Below are 23,922 nucleotides of genomic sequence, written 5' to 3'. Positions count from 1 at the left end.
ACAAAAATTATAAGTCATCCCTTAAGTTTGTATTCGCATTCAAGACTCACATTTTGACTTCTGTGACGCTGATGATCTGTGGTTTTTCTACCTCATATTTTAAGGAGAGCTTTTCTATTTTACGAAGAGCTTTATGGTTTTTACTTTTTTTATAAAGAGGACAAATAAGTTAAATATTCTTTACTAATATGTCTAATAAAGAAATTAACTAATATGCATTTTCAAAATCAACTTAAATAAAACTGTTGGTTAATTTGCAGTATTTAGAAGGCAAACTTAACAGCTGCCAAATAGTGAGTCATGGGTATGAAATGTACAGGGTGGGGAACATAGTCAATAACTATGTAATATCTTTGTATGGTGACAGATGGTAACTCGATTTATCGCGGTGATTATTTTGAAACATATAGAAATATTGCATCACTATGTTGTATAACAGGAACTAACATAGTGTTGTAGGGCAATTATACTTCAAAAACAAACATACAAACAAACTCATAGCGGAAGAGACCAGATTTGTGGTTACCCAAGGCAGGGGTAGAGGGAGAGAGAATTGGATGAAGGCGGTCAAAAGGTATAAATTTCTACTTATAAGGTAAATAAGTACTAGGGATAAATATAATGAACACTACTGTATGTTATATATGAAAGTTGTTAAGAGGGTAAGTCCTAAGAGCTCTCATCACAAGAAAAAAAAGCAAACTTAAATACTCATATCTCAAAAGGAAAGAGAAAGTTAAGTTCAAATACACAGGAGAAACTGACGCATGTAGGTGCAGGTTACAAACAGTAAATAGATGTATCACAGTAGAATTTTGAATTTAGTTCAAATAAGTATGAACCTGACTGCAATGTACCAGATAACATATTTTGTTACTTTCAAAGTTTTCTCCCACATCTCTAGTCAATGTGCCTACAATCTCACTTTGTATCAAAAGCATATTTACTCATTTTTGCTGCTATTGCCTCTAATCCTTGACCAAATGTCCATAGCTTGATAAGTATCTTGTAAAACTGCATTGCTGCCCAGGCATATTCTTTTTGTTTGTTTTTTGTTTTGTTTTAAAATTTTTTATCTTATATTGGAGTATAGTTGATTAACAATGTTGTGTTAGTTTCAGGTATACAGCAAAGTGATTCAGTTATACATACACGTGTATAGATTATCTGTTCTTTTTCAAATTCTTTCCCCATTTAGGTTATTACAGAGAATTGAGCAGAGTTCCCTGTGCTATACAGTAGGTCCTTGTGGGGTATCTATTTTAAATATAGCTGTGTGTAAATGTCAGTCCCAAACTCCCAATCCATCTCTCCCCCCTCCCCATTCTTCCCATCTGGTAACCATAAGTTCAGTCTCTAAATCTGTGAGTCCGTTTCTGTTTTGTAAATAAGTTCCTTTTTTTTTTTTTTAGATTCCGCATATGATATTTGTCTTTCTCTTCTGACTTACTTCACTTAGTATGATCATCTCCGGGTATATTCTTTTTACGTTGAAATTCGTCCACGTAATGAACACAGATCACACACCAACTCCCTTGCAAGGGGCTAGATTCAAAGGCAGAGACCAGCCCCGAGTGGCCCTCGGTTTGCAGTGGACATGACCCCTCTTCACACTCACCCCCGTGTCCTCAAGACTTCAGGACGAGAAGGCAGGACGTCTGGTGGATTTATTACATTGGAGAACATGTCTCCTCTTCCGCCATCATGAGGCTCTACAATGGACCAGCCATCCTGACAAGCCACAGGGAACGGCGGTCACTCTTGGCTGACCTCACAGATAAGGCAGAGTCTGCAGACAGAAAACACAGGCTTTGACCTTGGCACACGGGGCAGTAGGCCATGGCTCCCAACTGTGGCCTGTGTGTGACTGTGGGCGAATCAGTTCTTTCTCATCTCTTTCTCGTCACTTACCAATTGGGAATAATGATACCTTATGGATTTATTTTGAGAATTAAAAAACACAATGGATGGAAAACCTTTTGCCTGATGCCAGATACATAATAAACAATCGATAAATGATAGCAGTAGTTGTCATAAGTAATGACAGTAATTATAATAATAAAGACTGTCTGCTGGACAATTAGTCACCATAAGAACATGGTGTTTGTTATTTCCTGGCTTTACCTTTGATTACTGTGTAGCTAGAATAAGGAAAATAGTCCACTATAGACGGTCCATGTAGCATTAAAAGCATGTATAATTTAAATGTCTTTTTGATTAGTTATATTCCAAATGCCCTGTTTATAGGTTGATCTTACTTATGGGCTACCTTTATCTGATATAAATTGTTTCAATCAGGTTTAGCTCATTCTGACTTTTTAAACATTGAGCTTTTCTCTTTTGTTCTTATGATTCTGAAGGCGAACAACCAAAAAATGCCTGATAGCTATTTATTTCCTAAGTGACCTCCCGGGGTGAATTTTATCATTAAATGACATTCATTGGATTGTTCTATCAAAAGGAAACATGTTTTGTTTTTTACCTGACTGTACAATGAATGGAGAGTTAAAAACCACCACCTGAATAGCTTTGTATTCATCTTCTGTACCCAATTTCTTACCCTCTTTTGAAATATCGTGACAAGAAAATTGCCAGTTTCTTGGGCTGTGATTTCCTTCCCACGTGGGATGGATTTTGCTGTTGCTTTTTGTTCTAACTGGCACATCACATCTGTTTGCATGGTTGTCCTCTCCACCAGCATTCTACCAAAGGTGAGTGACGCTAACCTCCTACTACAAAATTAAGAATACAGCTAAGCTTTGCAAGGTATTTTTTGAGTTTCCTTCTGAATTAAACACTGATCTGAAATGTAAAGAGGTCTGAGGGAGACAGTAAGTTATAGGGTGAGTCTGCGAATCATGAGGAGGGAGTTCAGCCCTGCCTGGGGTGGAGTTCTCTGGAATTCTGACCAGTCTGGCTCTGATGCTCAGTTTCTCCACCTGGAAAACTGTGTCAGTGAGCCCCGGGACTGCTTCATCTTTTCCAGCTCAAAGCTCCTCTAATTTCACGTTTAGTGCTGTCACAGAAAACTGCAATGTCTCGGGTTGTACATCCTGCATGTTGATAAGCGTGTGGTAAAACAGAGGAAGAGACAGGCTGAAAGGGGGGTAAATACTCAGAAAGCGAAGTAGACACGTTTTCTAAATAGACTAAGTGGATACGATTTGTTTGGTTTCACCTCTACAGCATGGGTTTTTTGGGTGTCCTCTGTCCCCAGACCTTTACACTGCGTGCTTACTACCTACATCCACACACACTCGCTTCAGTCACAGAATCTGAGTGTCTGCTAAGCAGACTCTGTGATCCTCAAATACGTCCTTTCAATAACGTCTATTCCTCAGTAGGCCTGGACCATGGGGGCGTGGGGTGTCTCAGGTGCACAGGCTAACGTCTCAGAGAGGATGTGTGAGTTGAGGTCCTGAAGAAGGAGCCACAGGAAGGGTCTCCCTGAAACGATGATGCAGAGGTCTGTACACGGAAGAGGGGGACAGGGAAGCAGCCAGCATCTCAGTCACCATTTGACACGGGCCTTTAGGGGAGGACAGAAGACAAGCCACTGAGTGCCGGAAGCGGCCCAGGAAGCAGTGCGGCCGTGGCTTCTGCTCAGTGCCCTGCCAGGTGCCCTGCTTAGGGCTGCGGAAGGAGCATCTGTTGAAAGGCTGCTAAAGACACGTGTGGCTGGAATCCGGGGCCCACAAGTTCAAATGCATAGGGATAAATAAAATTACATATCCGAGCCTTAATGAAACTGTAAAAATTCAATGGTGCAGGCTAAATAGGGATAAGATTCTAAAGAGACAGGTACAACACCAGAGTGAGGATAGTTTCCAGAGTGGCAAGAGAGGAATAATTGATTAACAAAGACTAAACACCACCAGAATGTAAAGTGGTGCAGCCACTATGGAAAACACATACGGTTCCTCAAAAAACTAAACACAGAGTTGCCATATGATCCAGCAATCCCACTCCAGGGCATATATCTGGACAAAACTCTAATTCAAAAAGATACATGCACCCCGATGTTCATTGCAGCACTATTTACAATAGCCAGGACATGGAAGCAACCTAAATGTCCATCAACAGATGAATGGATAAAGACGATGTGGTACATATATACAATGGAATATTACTCAGCCATAAAAAAGAATGAAATAATGCCATTTGCAGAAACATGGATGGACCTAGAGACTATCATACTAAGTGAAGTATGTCAGGAAGACAAATACCATATGATATCATTTATATGTGGAATCTAAAATATGACACAAATGAACTTATCCACAATGCAGAAACAGATTCACAGACATAGAGAACAGACTCGTGGCTGCCAAGTGGGAGGGATGGATTGGGAGTTTGGGATTAGCAGATGCAAACTACTATATATAGAATGGATAAACAACAAGGGCCTACTGTAGAGCACAGGGAACTATATTCAATATCCTGTGATAAACCATAATGGAAAAGAATCTGAAAAAGAATGTATATATATGTATAACTGAATCACTCTGCTATACAGCAGAAATTACCACAACATTGTAAATCAACTACACTTCAATAAAATAAATTTTTAAAAAAGACTACACAACACCAAATATTGGCCCTCTATACACTGATTAGAATGAAGTAAAATTTGAGATATTAGTTAATGGGAGAATAATGCAAAGTTAAGAACACCGTGTTCCCGTCCCCTCCACTCTTCTCCTTTGCTGTAAGATCCTGAACAACCTGAGGGACAAACTGGTTCAAAGAAAAGGGAATAATATCAGACATCGAGGTGCTAATCTGAAAGCATCTATATCCTGCCCTCCTTTGTTAAAGTGGTCACTTATTCTCAAATAACAGTGATGTATTCCTATTTTGCCACCGTATCTCTAATTTCTAGCTCATCGTGTGTCTGTGCTGCGCCAGACACTATTCTATGTGTAGTTTCTCAGTTGCTTCTGACAACCCTGTAAGGTAGGTCTATCACTCACCCATTTCACAGATGAGGAAATCGAGGCAAGAGAGATCCATTACTTTCCCAAGGTCACCATGCTAGTATCCAGTACAGACATGGTCCAAACCCCAAGGCCATTATTTTAAGTTTGAATTTTTTCTAAAGTCGTTTTTGACTTTGTAATGCATTTTCATGGCAAGTATCCTTATGCCTCCATTGCTGGATTCATATATTGTGTAAAATGATACTTGTTTTTTACTGCTAAGTATAAACATCCACATCATCACCCTACCTCCCCTGTTGATCTTGTCCTCTGTTCCACACAATCACAGTTTGTAATATTTACACTATAGTCTGTAAATCCTACAGTTGTATTAGCTTTGCTTTTACAGTGAATACATACTAGAGACCAGGCCCACGACCAGTTATTCTTGACTGGCTGAACGGCTTCAAGAAGACTTCATGTAAAATGAAATCTCGGAATTCTTGCCTCTTCAAAAATAATCAAAAAGAGTTTGACACATTCTTTCCCTAACGACCCTGTAAGCATTGTGACATTATATCTGAGAGCTGAATATTGACATGAAGTTTCAGGCCCCTCTGATGGTCCGCCTTAGAACTGACTTGACCTTTTTTTTTTTTTTCTGGATACCCCATGGATGCCTTCTTTAGCTTTGAATTCTAGCATCTTTACTAAGATAGGCCTAAGTGTTGACTGTTCTCTGTCAATTTACTGAGTCAATTTGTACCCTTTTAATGTGTATATCTAAGTCTTCTTTTTCTGCAATTCTTTTGAGTTATATATATCTTGAGTATTTTTTTTCAGTTTTAAATATACTGAAAGGCAGGCACATTTTTATAGAAATGGTCCTGATTCTTTTTTATTATCCTTCACCTTTGACGTTGATTTTGAGAGCACCAGATATTTGTCCTGTTTCATGTAGGGAAGGGTGAAGTTATGCTGTGGGGTAGAAGTGAAGATTTTCACAAGTTGGGTGGGTATGCGTCTATCGGTGTGGCTTCAGTGGTTCACACTCTGCATGCACGCTAGAATCACCCGGAGAACTTTTTAGAGCCGTCTGTGCCTTCACTCACTGTAAGGTTTCGATTTAATTGGCCTGAGAATGATGCTTGAGAATCGGTGAGTTTTAAAAGGCTCTCAGGTCATCGTAAGGTAGAGCCAGATTTGCAAAGCTGGAGTCTTTGCCTCGTCCGAGTCTACGCTGATCAGCGCCTCGGGGTGCTCACAGCTCTCGCGCTCCCAGCTGCCTGCAGAATAAGGGCCTCTCCTCTGTGATGCCACGTGGAATTCCAGAAAAATCCTACCGTCAGCTACACAGTGATGCCCTGACTCGAAGAGAGGACTATTCTTTTTTTTTTTTTTTTTTTTTAATTTATTTTTGGCTGTGTTGGGTCTTCGTTTCTGTGCGAGGGCTTTCTCCAGTTGCGGCAAGCGGGGGCCACTCTTCATCGCGGTGCGCGGGCCTCTCACCATCGCGGCCTCTCCTGTTGCGGAGCACAGGCTCCAGACGCGCAGGCTCAGTAGTTGTGGCTCACGGGCCTAGTTGCTCCGCGGCATGTGGGATCTTCCCAGACCAGGGCTCGAACCCGTGTCCCCTGCATTGGCAAGCAGATTCTCAACCACTGCGCCACCAGGGAAGCCCCGAGAGGACTATTCTGCTTCTCTGGGAACACCGGTCATTTTATTTTATTTTCTATAATTTAATTTTTTTTGTTGAATTTTTAAACTGAACGGACAAGGAACACTGGTTGTTTTAGAACGTCAGTCTTCTTTTGGCTCCGAGATCCTCAGTAGCCAGAGTCTTTTCAGGAAGTTTTCTGTGAGACACCTGGCCCTCTGATATTGTGGTTTATAGTTATAAGCTTTTCAGAGTCCTTACATGTGGAAACTGCATTTCTGTTTCTCAGTCTCCTTGATGTTTGGATGATTTCAGAGACGAAAAGGTCTCTTTACTCCGCAATCGTAAAATAGGGGCTCTTTGTAATTTTTTCTACCTAATGACTCTGGCTCCTAATACAGTTTTAAAAATTGAGTTTTTCAACATCATCAATATTAAATTTTAATGAGGCATGAAGCTACTTATAAATAAAATTTTATAAATGCTTGAAATTCAATGTATTGCATGATAATTTGGACTAGTAAGAAAAGGAAACATGCTCCTTTTAAATTAATCATGATTACTTATATATAGAGTACACTGGCCAAATTTAAATGCACAATTAGGCACCTAATTATGTTTTAAATTTAGCTGCATGCAGAAAGAGATGATCACATGTGCCTAATAAAATTAATTTCCTCATTTTGGTGAAACATTATTTTTTGTTTCCATAAGAACTTTCAAAATAATCTAAAACACTAGTTTGTGTATCTACATAGATACATAATATCAGGAAATAGTTACCAATTTCAATCTATAGTGACCATATTAACATTTTTTGATTATAGTTCAAAGGCAACATTTTCATTATCTAACCATTAGTGCTACAATGATGATGAATTCAACCATCGTTTGAGAAAAGGAAGCAAACAGACCAAATTAAGCTTGTATAGAAAGGGAAGTCATGAGGAAGAATGAACACTGCCAACAAAAGCAGACGAAATCAGGGAAAAGAACAACGAGAAAACAACTTAATTCTCTATTATGGCTCTACATCCTAATACAAATATGACGTGTCACCTACGAATTCAAAAGGGCACATACTTTGGTCCATTAGTAAATATTTATAAAGGGTTTCCTAAGAAGCAGGCATTGCTCCAGGCCCCGGAGACATGAAGATAAAAAAGATGAGCTTCCTGTTTTCCAGGAGCTTAAATCCTTTGGAGATCAATGTGCAAATAAACAGTAGAGCTACAGTAAGATTACTGCCTTTGTGGGAGCCTACCACCCTCCAGGGCAATTCCTTCCTACAACTGGGCTTCTTAAGCCCACATGCTTTAGAAGGAGACTTTCTTGCTCAAAGAGATATTGTCCCCTACATTAGCTGAAGCTACTGTAAGTCACAGTGAGAAAAGATAAATCCACGTTAATATAATGCAGCAATTGGAGTTTAGGCACAACTGCTGCATTTAAAATGGTCAGGGGGCCTTCCCTGGTGGCGCTGTGGTTAAGAATCCGCCTGCCAATGCAGGGGACACAGGTTCAAGCCCTGGTCCGGGAAGATCCCACATGCTGCGGAGCAGCTAAGCCCGTGCGCCACAACTACTGAGCCTGCGCTCTAGAGCCCACGATCTACAACTACTGAGCTTGCGTGCTGCAACTACTGAAGCCCGCGCGCCTAGAGCCCGTGCTCTGCAACAAGAGAAGCCACCACAATGAGAAGCCCGCGCACCGCAATGAAGAGTAGCTGCTGCTCACTGCAAGTAGAAAAAGCCCATGTGCAGCAACGAAGACCCAACGCAGCCATAAATAAATTAATTAATTAAAAAAAAAAATGGTCAGGGGGCGATTTGATTTAGCAACATGATTTTAAAGGCTTGGAGGTTTCCAGTGCAAGGACAGCCTAACTCCTGAATGCTGGCCACTCTCCAAACAAGACATGGGCACACTCAGCCCCTACAAGAAAGAGCAACAGACTCTAACCAACCATGCATTCCAGTCCTGCCCCCGCTTGGAGCTTGCTCCGAGCAGGTTACTAAATCTATAAAGTATCTCATCTCCCACACCACACCTGTGATTTCCTGCTCATGCCTGAAAGTCACTGGCATAATCTGTAAAAGTCTTTGCACTTTTGAGACAGGGGGGAGGATGTAAGATTGGTTCCAAAGCCAGGTAAGTATGAGAGAGACAGCAAATTAAAATGCTTTACATCTGTTGGCTTCTAAATTTTTATGAACCAGAAAACTGTATCATTGGCCAAAAGAAGAATGCCCATCTAACTATCAATATAATGCTGGAAATTTACTATGAGGGCATACTAAAATATAAGAATAAAATTTAGGGATTTATTTGCAAAATGCACTCTTTAAAAATACCAACTATTTATGTTTCTTTTAGCCCAATTTCAGTATTATATTCAGTCCAAAGGCTGTAGCCTTGTGGTTTAGTTCATATATCTAGAACGCATTTCTCACTCAGTGCAAGATCTTCACATGTTCTTTCTGAAATTCAAACACTTATCCCAGAGTTCATTATGCCATCCTGCATAACACTATGCAGGAGCTGCTACGACGGAAGGCCAGGGTGGGAATAGGATTGATCAGCCACTCTATCTGATGTGTGAAGGTGGATGGGCTGGGTTTGAACCAGTTTCCCTCCTGGGTAGACAGGGGTGATGCTCTCTTCCCTGGCTATGAGATCCCCATTGTACAGCTGGCCCATTAAGAAGTGAAACCACACCAAAAGACAGATTAAAAATATGTAGATTTGGCTTCCAAAAGAGCACAACCACCATCCTGTTACACACTGAAAGACTTTCCTCTTAGGACCTGGGTAAAAGTGTCTAGAACTCTCTTAAATGTACCTGGGCCTTAAAACTTTAAGGAAAAATTAAATTTTTTCAACTGACTCCAACAATTCTGCTATGGACTGAATATTTGAGTCCACTCCCTCAGCCCCTGCCATTCATATATTGAAGCTCTAACCCCCCAGTGTGATGGTATTAGGAGGTGGGGCCTTTAAAAGTTGATTTGGTTTAGACCAGGTTGGGAGGCGTGGGGTTCTCATGATGGGATTAGTGTCCTTATAAGAAGAGGCCAGAGAGCTTTCTCTCCCTCTCTCCCCACTCTCCCTCTCTCTCTTCCCCCCAAGCCATCCCATAAGCACACAGAGAGAAGGCAGCCATCCGCAGGCCAGGGAGAGGGGTAACCAGACCTAACCATCATGCGTCCTGATCTCAGACTTCCAGCCTTCAGACTGGTGAGAAGTACATTTCTGTCGTTCATGCCACCCAGTCTACGATATTCTGTTATGGCTGCCTGAGCTGACTGAGACAAATTCTCAGAGCATAAAATAATTGTTTAGAATCCCATGGTTTTTTGCTTCAATCGTGAAAGACGTGCAACTTGCATGGAACTGTAACAAATGCAATGATACCAACTAAATGGCAGATGCCAAGTTCTTTCTTTACTGTGTGTGACGGCACGTTTCAGGACTTAGTAGGACAAGCCACGAATCAACGTACACGTTTGGCACATCATATTCACATACAAGCATTTCCCATACCTCTGTTATATAGTTGATGCACATTCATTAAGTATCTCATTAGCTGCATCCTGTTCCAGAATTACTTTTCGGCTCTCACGCACTCCGCAATGTCTAGTATTCCAGTTACTTAAGACTTACCTTGCCTACTAGTTAAATGTGGAAGGAAACCAAGTCTTGTTGACTCAAGGGGTTCTTTGAGTCCACAACCCTGAACCTTACTCAACAGACAAATAGTTTTAAATACTATAATTAAGAACTGAGAGATATTTAAGTCTATACAGACATTGCTGAATATACATAGACACAGACTGTATGTTATAGACTATAAGGGAGACTATATTAAAATTTACATTTGTGTTTCTTAAAAACTACAGCTAGCCTGAACATAAAATATCAATTATACAACTATTTTCTCCATTTCATAAACATTGTAAAATAGAAACTGAAAAGGTGTTTTATCAGTAAGACAGACCTATCTCATTAAAGCCACTGTAGCCCAGCTCTTGCCTGCTAAGTCCCAGATCTTCGAGGTCCATGCATTTAAATCCTGGGGGGCACTGGTAGCCTTCTTCCAGCTCTGGTGAGCAGTGGGTATCTGGGATAGCTAGACTATTCCAGGTTACATTTCTGCAAACAACACAGAAAAGGATTAGACAATTTCAACAAGTGTAAGTGTTGATTAAAATGCATAATGTAATCATTCTTCATGAATAACTGCTGTATATGGACACAAATTTAAGATTCCTGATTCATGAATGGTATTCATAACATTAATGCCATGAACATTCTCAAACGATACCTGATTCATCCACACAGAAGCTCTTTATAAGAACATTATCTATCGCCATGACAGTTTTTGTCATTGAAGACCAAGACTCAGAAAAAGCGAAGGAAGGAATTTTTCTGCAGATTTGCAAGGAATGTTAACTTGTCTGGGGATTCCTTGTTATTCACAAATCCTTCTCCTACTATGGGCATAAATGTTACTTCTCCACTTCTAAGCAACAGTAAATGATGATAGGCATTTTCCATATGGTACAAAAGTACTGTAAGTCTCATAAATGATACTTGGCCTTCTTCTGTGTTGTCAGATGTTCAGTTTAGAAAGAAAACCAGATAAATAAAGTGAGACTGAAGGAATTAAAGACATCACATTGGAAAGAGAGAGATTATGGGCTGATTTAGTGATAGCTCCAGGAGTATTACAGGTTTTTATTTATTTATCTATTTTTTAGGTAGTTGGTGATATAATTACTTTTCATCTTTCTGGAGGACACACTGGACATTAAGTTGATGTGGAAGGATTTAGACGTGTAATGGCTTTCTTGGTAGTGAGTACAGGTAACCACTGGAAAGGTGATTGTGGAATCTCATTCTGGGACCTTAAAATGGGCCCCAAATAGCTGCTATCTGAGACGACTGACATGGTTTGTGTAGGGGCCAAAGTTTAAGCTAGATGATTTCACAAACCTTACAAACCCATGACTTTATTATAGTCATTTCCCACTACATCAATATTTCTAGGCATTTCCTAAATGGCGACCAACCTTACGACTGTCTCAGTCTCCTCTGCTTATGGCCAAATTGAGGCAGATGTGTTGGGTCACATTTCTTTTTTTAATATCTTCTTATATTCAATTGGCCACTTCCTTCCCCTTATATAACATGCTTTCTCTAGAGTATGATGCCTAACTCTCCACGATCCCTTAGCTGCTTGAGGCCACCATGCACATGTGCACACACAATCTCCTACAAAGACCTACACAATTTTACACAGTCTTACGCACACACATGCACACAATCCCTGGTGATACACTGCCCAGTTCCATCTCAGTCAAAACAAACCTCTATGTTTATTTCTTCAGGATTCTGCTCTTTGTTAGCAGCAAGCGAGCTAATTTGTCGATACATCTCAGGGAATGTTTAAATAATTGTCACATTTTAAGCTGGTCCTTTGGACCCCACATGCAAAAGGAAAGGCTCTGCTTGTGGAAATCACCACTTGGCTGTGTCAGAAAGATATGATTTTAGGCACACACGTCACTTATTTCCCCTCCTTTTACATTCTTATATGTAGGCCAAATGATGCATCTTCGCTTAAGTCTAGCCTGACTCTATGTTTCTGAGTTTGTACCCACACATCAGAGCAAAGTGGTAAGGGAACTGGGCTTCAGAGTTTCAGAGGAAGGCTTTCTGGGTTGGTTCTAAGCTCTGCCATTGACTGGCTGTGTGACTTGAATAATTTTAAATGTTTCTAAGCTCGGTTTCCTGATCTGTGAAACAGGTGAGAGAAGCTTGTGTGAGCTTTAAGTAAAATAAACCAAGTAATGCATTCATCACAGCACCTAGCGTGTTTCAAGTACTCAATAAATGCTTACTATAAATGATTATTAGTCACTACAATAATAAAATGTAACATAAATCCTGGCATGTGAAAACACAACAATAAAGGATTGTCAAAAGGATAGAAGGAATTTTGGTACGTGATCCTGAAAGCATTTTGTTCACAGAATTGTGCAGCTGAAAGAAACTTTATCGATGACCTAGTTCTTAATTCATAAGTGAGGAAGGTAAGGTGAAGTGCTGGAAGGGGAAAGTGTACTAGCCCATCAAAATCAGTAATTTTTTTTCACTTCCAATACTTTAAAAAGACAATAGCAGCAAATATCTGACAAAAACACTCTGTCTACACAAAAAAGTTTCAAAACACATCATCTTTCAGTTATTTGGATAACTGGACTCTGGCGCCAGTCTGTTGGGTGTGAATTCCGGCTCAGCCCTTACTACATGTGTGACTTTGCCAATTTGTGCCTCAGTTTCCTCATCTCTACGATGGTGGGAAAATACTTCCTTCAAGGAGCTGTGGGGAAAATGTTACGTCTTTAAAATACTTAAAACAGGCACTTGGTAGACAATACGTGCTAGGTGTGACCTATTGTAATTTATAGTTTGAAGTTCCTACATTCCCTAGATTGAACCCCTAGCCCTGGCATGGACAGCCTCAGTTTCCACATTTCAAAAATGGGGACAGCAATTACACCTACCTTGTATGGGGGGTCTTAATGATTAAATGTGGTAATGTACCACTCTCAGAATAGCACTGGAAATAAGTTAATCACTCAATAATTGTTAACTATTTTGATCATTTTCATTAACTTATAAATATTAGGGTTTTTTTTTCCTCTTTGATTCCACTTGTTTTTTCTTTCATATTAGTACTGATTCCCATTTGAAGCACAACCCTCACCAGAACAGATAGTATTTTGAAATCTTTTGGCTTCAGAGGCAGCAGATTTGAAACACGTTATTTTTGCCAACATCAAGCTCTTAGAGGATGCTTATTAGAGACATATCTATTAGATGATTAATTGCTCTGGAACTTACGTATCTAAAACCACAGGATAAATATCCTTTCTAAAAATTGAGATGAACGTCATGAGTTTCAGAATATCTACTGGTTATTTATCTTAGTTTCATTTTCTCAGTAACCAAGAATCTTCTAGATTTTATTTTTATTTGTTAATGTTAATTACTTCGTTGTTCATTTTCCCTCAGATAGTCAGGAGAGAACAAGAGGCTCTCTGGAATTAGGGGGGTGAAATTCTTTTTTCTTTTTTTTTTGAATTTTTGAATTTTATTTATTTATTTATTTGTACAGCAGGTTCTTATTAGTTATCTATTTTATACATATTAGTGTATATATGTCAATCCCAATCTCCCAATTCATCCCACCACCCCACCCCTGCCACTTTCAGGGGGGTGAAATTCTCGCTCCAACCAGCCATATACTAAATAGAGATAATGATTCTCCCAGTCATAATAAATATCCATTCATGCTTAAGTGGGAATCAATACTTTCTTAGTCACAGCCCCCTAAAGACGTCCACATTCTCACCTCCAGAACCTGTGAATATATTATCTTACCTGGCAAAAAGGAATTAAGGTTACATATGTGAACAAGGCTAAAACTCTTGAGTTGGGGAGATCATCCTGGATTACCTAGGTGGGCCCCACCTAATCGCACAAGTTCTTCAACGTGGAAAGCCTTTTCCGGTTGTGGTTAGAGAGCTGTGCCTGTGGAAAGGAAGGCTCAGAGAGACGCAACGCTGCTGGCTTTGAAGATGTTAGTTCTGTCCATATGTCTCAGGTCATTCTCCTTTTCCATCTCCTCCTCCTGTAATTCACCTTCAGTACTGAGTTGCTCTGAGCTTGGTCCTTGGCTTTCATGATGCTCTCTCCCTATGCAATCAAGTCCACTTCCATAGTTTCAATTCTCTACCATCTTAGATGCCATTTTAGAGTCCCAGAGCTACATATCCAACTGCCTGTTAGATCTCTCCACTTTGCTACACCACGAGCACCTCCAACTCTATGGACCCCATACTAAACTCAGACCCTTTGCCAACGTCCCCTCTCGTCACAAGCAGCACCAGAGCACCATCATCCAAAGTGTTGAGCGAGCCGGGTATCTTGGAATCACCTTGATACCTTATTCTCCTGCCACCCTTATAATTAATCATCATGTTCCCTAAATATCCTCCAAAATCTCTTTTGGGTTCATTCAACTCTCCATGTCCACCTCTACCTGCACCAGAATCCAGCCTCCTAACTGGTCATTCTGCAGCCTCTCTCAGCCCTTCCTATCCATTTGCCACAGAGCATGTAGAGAGGCTTTTCATCATCACTGTCCTACATTGTGTCGGTCAGTGACAAATCTTTAATATGATCTACAACACCATGAAGGACCTGGCTCCTGCCCCTCCAAGTGTCCTAGCATCCAACCACGTTTGTCTTCCCCCAGCTCTCCGTGAGCTCCATCTACTGCAGAACCTTCTCCTCTGCTTGGAAATCTCTCCTCCCATCTTTGCTTGGTTAGCCCCATTTTTAGCCTTCAGGGTCCAGCCTGAATGTCACCTTCTCAGGGGAGCCACCCTAAGTCACTCAGACTGGGTTAGGTTTCCCTATTAGAAGCTCTCAAAGCACCCACACTTTTCATTTCTGGCACTTGGGACCCGTGTCACTCATGTTTGTGTGGTCAACTCTTCATTGGCTTCTTCCCAACTCGACTGTTGCCCAGTGTAACTTTCAATTTCATATAGCTCCTGACACATAGTCTGTGATGGCTAAATTTATTTATGACCTTGGATAGACTGTGTTGCCCAGATCTTTGGTCCACATCAGTCTAGATGTTGCCATGAAAGTGTTTTTTAGATGTGATTAACATTTAAATCTGCAGACTTGTAAAGCAGAAGACCCTCTATAATGTGGGTGGGCCTCATCCTATTAGTGGAAGGCCTTAAGAGAGAAGTTTCCAAAGAGGAAAGAATTTTGTCTCCAGGCTGCCTTTGGACTCAGGACTTCAATATCAACTCCTGCTGGAATTTCCAGCTTGCTGGCCTGCTCTGAAGATTTTTGTCTTGCTGGTCCCCACAATCACATGAGCCAATTGCTTAAATAAATCTCTTTTTCTCTATATATGTATACACCCCACTGGCTCTATTTCTCTGAAGAACCCAGACTAATACATAGTAGAAGCTTAATAATTATCTTTGAATACATTAACAAATGTGTCATTCTTTCCATCATTATTTAAATCTATGACAAATTTATTTATTTATTTGTTTATCTATAAAGTAACTACAGAGAAGACTCTTCAATAATTGGCTCCTGTTGTTTTTACGCAAATTTTTAGTGTGATATCTAAAAATTGGCATGGATGTTCAATTTTTTTTTTTTATAAATTAATTTATTTATTTTTGGCTGCGTTGGGTCTTTGCTGCTGTGCATGGGCTTTCTCTAGTTGCGGCGAGAGAGGGCTACTCTTCGTTGCAGTGTGCGGGCTTCTCATTGTGGTGCCTTCTCTTGTTGCGGAGCACAGGCTCTAGGCGTGCCACTAGTTGTGGCACGTGGGCTCAGTAGTTGCGGCACATGGGCTCAGTAGTTGTGGCTCGTGGGCTCCAGAGCGCAGGTTCAGTAGTTGTGGCGCATGGGCTTAGTTGCTCCATGGCATGTGGGATCTTCCCGGACCAGGGCTCGAACCTGTGTCTCCTACGTTGGCAGGCGGATGCTTAACCACTGTGTCACCATGGAAGCCCGGATGTTCAATATTTTAAATTTCTGGCTATAGTTGTTCCATGTGTCAAAAAGAGTACTGGAATCCCTCAGAGTGGTTGTTTTTCAAAAGGCTTTCATTTTCTGCCTGGCATATGTTTCTTTTTTAATTCTTAACAAAAAATCCTGTTTGCGAATAACAGTAAGCGGGAGTTTGAGATCTAAGAAAACGTGCTCTGAACTTGTCGCAAAGACCGTTTACGGCCACAGGCAACACTTCTACAGTTTTATGGTTTTAAGTTAATCAACCATCACTCCTGATGGTCCAGAGCACTCAGCTGTATCCTGGTGCACAGCATTAAGATCTCAGTCCAGTGAGGCACCAGCTTAATGACCTCGGACCATTCACTTTAACCGTCTGAGCCTCAGTTTCCTCATCTGTAACACGTGAAAGTTTTCAGCTATTTAAAAAACAGTTCCCAGAAGGACCACATCCCACTTTCAGATGAAGGAGAATGTCAATGATTAGAGAGAAATCACGTGCCCCACTGTGCTCTGTTCTCACCCCTCCGCAAGGCTCTACAACGCCACTGCAGTAGCTCAAGGCTTCACGTTCATTACTCACAATGTCGTTTTCTACTGATAGCAAACTCCTGTCACTGCTGGTGGCACCACATTAGGTGTTGGCCTTCTGTCATTACTGCCACCTACAAACATAACTGTGCTTATTATTATTTAGCCCCTTTTCAGAAATCGTCTTTCTCATATTCTTAGTGGGGCCACTTGATTTCATTTGTCTTTTTATTCATTCAAAATAATTATTTTTGGCAGGTCTCTTCTATGCCCCATAACCTGCTAGGAATGGAGACGACTGAGAAGGTACTTCCAACTCGGGGACTTTACTGCCTAGTGTGAGAGAGAGAACAGAAAAGTAATGGCTGGAGTAGAACACGATGAATAGGTAAGAGCTATCTATACGCTCATGGTGTTACAGGAGCACAAAGTGGAAACATCACATACGACTGTGGATGGTGAGTGGTGAGTACTGGTGTCCCTCATTTGAGAGAAAAGCCCAAAAAGTAAAAAAAAAAAAAAGAGAGAAAAAAACACTAACAAAAGAGGTTATTACCTAAGTTAGTTACAAAATTTTCACAAAATATACTTTTAAAGTGAACTTATAGATAGCAATTTTGTTGACATTTTTCTTACTTTTTTCCCCTGGAAGAAATGAAGTTAAACAAGATGATGACTTCTCGATAGCCAAATCTTATCCATTTGTTGTAAAAGACATTCCAGAGGCCAAGCTACAACATATTTCTGAAGTTTGCATTCTGTAAGGAAACTGTCAATGATGCAAAGAAGGAAGTACACAGCACAACAAACCCGCATGCCACAGACAACACTACACACCTGAAGAGCGTTTTGTAACTTATTGCATCAAGAAGGTTTCTTTTCCATTTCTAGTGTATGTTCTAGGAAGAAATCATAAATAGAAGAACACACTTCCAGTTAAACCCATGGAGTCAATACACACACCATCTTTACGCTGGGAGAATAGTGAATATGGCTTAGGTCGTTGCTTGCCTCACTCTTAGCGGCAGACACGAAAACAAGGTTCATTCTCTTGCTAAAAGCTCAGCCCTGCATTTAGAGGTTGCCTCTCTCACTGCACGTGCTGACAGCAAACGTGCTCTGGCTGTTACCTGCCTTTCAGATTTGTTCCACAGAATCACTGGGCTTTGTTTTCACCTCTATTTGGCCTCCTCTTTCAGGATTAATTAAAAACTCCTATAAACTGGCCTGGCTAATTCTATTGCTGGATGCCTTGGAAAACGAATCCCACCCTGGAATTTGCAGAGATGAAACTAGTTACTGATTTTTGAAAACTTTTAATTGCTCTGTCTGGACTTTTAGAGGGACTGCAAAACAAGATGACTAGTCTTTGGCAGGAAATAATATTGACATCACACCTCTTTTTATAAACAAGTGAATCTGGCACTTTTTCTAAGAAATTAGGAAATAAATTTCTCCTTACTGTTAAACTGAGAGTATTTTAATATGATTTTTCCATTCTTTCATCCTTTCCTGAATGGCTAGATAGGCAAAGCCATAAAGCACTGAATCCATCGTGCACCAAAATGGTAAAATTAAATAGTTTTTCAAACATCACATGAAATTTAAATGACAATGTGTTATTTTACTTATATTTTTAAAAAATAGTCATCTTACCTTGTTATCTCTGAACAGTTTTTAAATTATATATTTTCCCCAAGTTTACTTCCTTATCTGTATCTCTCACTACTTTGCCAATATGGATAAGGGACAAAAAGATGTGACAAGGGCCAGGAGACCAGCACCTGAACCAGGGTCAGGCAGTGAGAGGTACATGAATGTCTTCAAAAAGAGTATTAGAAAGGCAAAGTATCAGGACACAGCAAATTCAGTGATCAGCTCCAAACTGGAAATGTGAAAACTGTTTTGAGGTTATAAGACAAAGTCTACTACCCTTGAACCTGGGCCAAGAGCTACTCAAGCAGTAACTCTCCGCCCTTTGCCTCAGGAACTAGGAGATCAGAGTGAGAAGATATCTGTAAGCAGTCAGGTGACATGATGGCTAGTGGTCCCCACAATTTGAGGCCAAGATTACAGGACTTCAGCTGGTGATTTTGCCAATTAGTGAGTATGTGGCAAGGAGCTATTTCCTATTCTCTCTCACAAGGATCATAATACCCAGTCTATGAGATCACGTTATGAGTTAGCAGTTAGGAATATAAAGTACTTCATTCATATTAGGAGCTCAAACTGTATTTACGTTTACTGGCTGTGGCTTGGCCGAGTTACATGGTTGGAGAACAGCCTTTTTTTTCACTCTGTAGGCTTCCACCCTTTTGGGATGGTCAAAGGATGCTAAGGGCTCCACAAAGGTAAGAACATGTAGCTACCTGAAACGTGAAGGCCAGGCAAGGATTTAGGAAATGCCCAAGCCCCTGTCCCCAGATGCGCTTGACCACAAAGTGCACTTGACAATGCAATCGCTAGACCTAAAAACACGCGAGTCACTGAATGAATAAAATTGAGAGGACTGCCCTAGAATTCCCAGAACACATGGACAACCTGCTTCTTTGTGAGAATGACAGGAGGCTCTAATTACGACTGTTGCTTCTTAGACATTTCTGGGGAAACAGCCTTAAGGGAAGAGGAAACTCAAATCACCCCCAGGTGGAGCTCTAGCAGCTAAAAGCTTGGCATTTCTTTGAAGACACGTGATTTATCTTTTAAAAGCCATGCAAATTGTGTCCTAGTCTATAACGTATCTTCGGGAATTTTAATGCAAAACTAGGGTTTTAAGTCCCTGATTTCTAATCCGGCCAGTCTGGCAATTTCAGCCCTGCCTATAAACACAAATCCTTGGATGCAGCCTGTAGTCCCTATTTTCACAAAGCTCCCCAGGTGATTTTCTCTGCCTAAGAGATCTAACCCTAGTAATGAATTCCCGAAATGGACTGCTTGTTCTGCTATAGTCATGGCGTGCTGGTGCGGCTTCTATCCCGGGGAAAAGCAGGCTGGTCTGGCTGAACTTGAGACATCACAATGATACTACACATGATGTCTACGAAGGCAACTACAGTCGACACTCTTTGCCAGGGCCTGGATCGGCAGGCTCTTCATTTCACATTCACGCGGTTATGTTCCGAAGCGGCAGTGCATCATCTCAGAACTCAGCCCTAAAACAGGCAGCCTTAACCACTTACTCATACGGCCCATTTAGAACTTGTCTCCTAAGCATACGCTTCTCGTAACCGAAGAAGAATTAAAGGTTTTACTCAAATACTCTGGAGACACACACGCTGAAGATCACCTCACATATTGACCGAATTACAGTAAATATTTAAAAGCACAGAAATCAGTGTCAAGGAGATCTGGTTTTAAACCTTGCTTCTGGCACTTCCAAGCTGTTTCATCTTAGACATCTTCTTTAAAGAAATTGAGCTTCAATTTCCTTCTCTGTAATAGACGGTGTAAAAGTAGAACACAACTTACCAGATTGTTACAAGTATTAAATGAGAAAATAACAGATATCAGTTGTTCAATGAAGGTTATTTCCACTAATAATAAATAGGAGTCTTATATATTAATAATTATATTAACTAGTTAATATAATTATTAACATATTAATTACAATATAATAATTATAAATTAATATTGCATATGATTATAATATATAATAAATATATTATTAATCATATTAATAATAAAATCTATATTATTACATTATCCTCTTTTGGGGAAGTAAACATAAGATCAAAAGAAGTGCTATAGTGTAATTGATCAAAATAAATTACTCAATTTCTTTTAGACCCTTTTCAAACTGTAGGATTTTCTTTTTTTATCCTGAAGATTCTCACGAATGCTTTTGCTCTTTTAGTGAAAATCACACAGGTATTCATTTTTCATATGGGAGTTTAGTCTATTCTCAAATATTTTCTTTTTTCTTTTTTGGCCAAGCCACACGGCTTGTGGGATCTCAGTTCCCTGACCAGGGACTGAACCTGGGCCATGGCAGTGAAAGCCCAGAATCCTAACCAGTAGGCCACCAAGGAACTCCCTCAAATATTTTCTTATATTTAATTTTAAAACATTATCATCATATGAAAGGTTAATCTAACTGGTGGCTCAAGTGGTCTGCATCTTTGAGATGCATGTGCACAACAAATTTAAAAGAGATATATGGAGTAATACAAATATATTGCATATCACTATTTTACAGATTCAGATGAGACTGAACCCCCTGGAATATAACATCAACATAGAGATAGAAACCAGGTATAATATTGTTTTAATTTTCTCTACGACATATATTATGAAGAGTTTATGTATATGGAGTGGATCTGTATGTGAAATAGGTTTATGAATGTGGGATTATAATATCGCAGAGGCTGGTTAAATGGCGGCACAAGCATGGGCTGGGAGTTCAAATCCCAGCTCTCTCGTTTACCATGTGGACACATTATTTAACCCCTTTGAGGCTGTGTCTTCATCTGCAAAATGGGGGAAATAATCCCTTCAGATTGTTCTAAAAGGTAGTTACAAGCAAAATATCTGAGACATAATAGGTGCTCCACAATCATTGCTATTAATTTATTTAGAAATCTACATATATCACCAGAGTACTTTCATTTCTTAAATATTAAAGAAAATGTTTCCAATATCCAAACTTGTTCTTATATCTCCCACATGGCAGATATCTCAGCCTGAACCCTGTAAGTTAAATAGAGTAGTCTTTTTTCATCTTTTCAAAAGAAGTTTAAATATAAATCAAGAAGACTTCACAGACCTTTGCATGAATTTGAGGCACTTATGATTTCACATATTCTACAAAATGCTCTCTTGATAAGTCCATGGAAATTAAAAATTAATATTCTAAGTCCCATGTTTCTATTTTTAATTCTTCTGACCTTTCCAGTTTTAAAAAAACCTCATTATGTTGTGAACAGAATTTATAAGACAATCACTCATTTATTTTATAAGTACCCTAAAGGGAAAACTTAAAAAATTTTTATTTGGACCAGCAATAGAAAACTGCCCCAAATCCAGCTTTATATTGTCTCTGGTCTAAGTCTTAGTGATATTTTATAAAATACCACTAAGTCCTAAAAACTGCCGTTGGGTGGGGTAACCATAAAATGTATTGTCCATACTGAGACTCTCCTGAGATCACAAAGGAAGTTATTAGTAATTACCCTGCAGCAACAGGGATACACCAGGATTGCCCTGGGTGCCTGTGACATGTGATCCCCTGCGTCTGGGTCTTAAAGCTGATGGTCCAGTCATTACAAATATTCACCCGAACTCGTGGTTGAATCTTCTCTCCACATAGTAAACTTTTATGAACTTAACATTTACATTTTGTTACCTTAAAGCTTTTCTAATTATCTCAATCTTGGGGATGAGATGTCATTATTTGATACTAAGCTATGAATAAATTTCTCTCCTTTCTCAGGAATGATAATAAGGTGTCAGGTAAATCTTCATCTTTTCTATTACACCTACCAGCTCCTTTTTACATGTTCCTCTTTTAGCTTCAGGGAGATTTGTGCCATCACGTTTGGCATTTTGCAACACCTGTTTCTGCCACAGTCCACTGCGCTTCTCAGCTCTCTTTAGGATATGAACTGCCTTGCTTAGTCAAATCCCATTACTTGTTCCATAATTGTCTTAAGTCACGATTCATTACCAGAGAAGAAGCTAAAGCTTTACTAGTAATGCTACAGAGGACACAGCTGAGATGCCCTTCTATCCGCTTTGTAAGAAATCACCTCCATTCAAAAGCAAAACTCCATGTATTGAATCCCTTCCTTATTTATCCTGTTTGCTTCACAGATTAAACATAATCAGTTCTGGAGGTCAGCCGTGAAACCTAGGACATACAGGTTTCTGAACAGGTGCATCTCTGCCTGAAAGCTCTCCCGTTATTAGGCTACAGTGCGTGCAAATTAAGCAGAGGTTGGAACAATTGTTAAAGGACGATGGTTAAGAGAAATGAGGTCATGACGGCAACCGGCAACACTGATCTCTGGAAACACAACCATCATACCAAAGCTTAATATCTGACTCAGAGATGTTTATGAGAAATTCCTAGTTAAGAAGCAACAAAAGGAAAGAAAAAAGTTGGAAATTCTTTTAAATTGGGATTTTTATGTGTTTCATTCTGACTTTGGACACTGTTTGAGTCTCTAAAAAGGAAGCAAATTAATGTCTGGGCTGGAACTAACGGTAAAACTGTATTGACAGTTTTTCTGCTAATGAGCGAGACTTTAAAACTCAGTTAACACTGAACTGAAAATATAAAAGAAAAATGGTGGAAATGATTGGTCCTTGAAATAAGTCATCAAACTTATGAAAATTGTTTTCATCAGTAACACTGCTCATAAAACCATGTGGCCAATTATGTATTTTCTTCTTAAACAGTAAATTAAGAATCACATAAAGAGAAGGCAAAATCCATGTGTGTGTACATAGCCACTGGGCAGATTTTACAAATATAAGAAAGAGAAAATGCAGACATCTCCCTGTAACTGCTATGTCTCGAGTAACTGAAAAGTCTCCCAACACGTATGAAATTCTTCCCAGTGCACTCCTTTTTTTTTAGGATAACGTAATGAGCTGGAGCTAATAGAATATGAGAGGTCTTTTAACATTTTTTTCAGACACTCATTTTTGAGAACAGAGTACAGCACAGAGCTGGCTAAGAGGACTTACTGAATGATTCAAAGGCCATGAGTTCAGATGATACTCATACCTGTCTGCCCTATTTGTATTATATTTTCTGTGTCAAAGTTAAGTCTGCAGCATGATGCCTGATCTCCTAGCTGGGTTAACAAGTTTGAGAATTCTTGCCTTTCAACTTGGTTTTTAACAAAATGGGAACTTTAAACCAGCCTCCTAAACTCACTGCGGTTAGAACATAGCTGCTTCCTTACCCAGAAGCTTTCTCTTTTCTTCACTTCTACGTCTATTGTCTCCTGCCCACACGATATTTTTCCACCCTCATATTCATTCATGGAACAATCTAGACATATTCTACAGCCCACATACATTTCAAAAAAAAACTACCTACAGGTTTCCTTCCATGCATTTCTTCCCTCACCCACACAAGTCAACTCCCTTACTCACCACTTCCTTCAACTTTCCTATCCTGTGTTTGTACTAATTCACTGTTTTCCTCTGCTTTTAACGTTGCTTTTCTATTTTTTAACAATTTCTCCTTTG

General features: G+C 39.8%; 1 protein-coding gene and 1 long non-coding RNA gene across 5 annotated transcripts in view; both read right to left on the bottom strand.

The window, feature by feature from the left end:
* The window catches only part of NALCN (sodium leak channel, non-selective), a 282,121-nt gene that overhangs the window by 226,269 nt on the left and 31,930 nt on the right, over positions 1–23,922 (bottom strand). For 3 of the 4 annotated variants that reach the window (XR_014255981.1, XM_082434589.1, XM_082434590.1), the window contains exon 8: positions 10,574–10,728. Coding sequence is in view for 2 of the 4 variants with exons in the window: in XM_082434589.1 (XP_082290715.1) it covers positions 10,574–10,728 (155 nt within the window). In the remaining 2 variants the exon portion in view is untranslated. Of the gene's footprint in view, positions 1–10,573; positions 10,729–23,922 lie in introns of those variants that run through there. The other variant, XM_082434592.1, reaches the window with a different exon arrangement.
* Positions 6,307–10,567, bottom strand: LOC309647424. Its single transcript, XR_014256042.1, has 2 exons — positions 8,403–10,567; positions 6,307–8,042 (listed from the first exon to the last, which is right to left on the bottom strand). It is a non-coding gene; the product is annotated as an uncharacterized lncRNA (long non-coding RNA).

The sequence above is a fragment of the Balaenoptera physalus genome (genome assembly GCF_965194825.1).
Source record: "Balaenoptera physalus genome assembly, chromosome: 18".
Lineage (NCBI taxonomy): Eukaryota > Metazoa > Chordata > Mammalia > Artiodactyla > Balaenopteridae > Balaenoptera > Balaenoptera physalus.
This window is presented reverse-complemented; position numbering and strand designations above follow the sequence as displayed.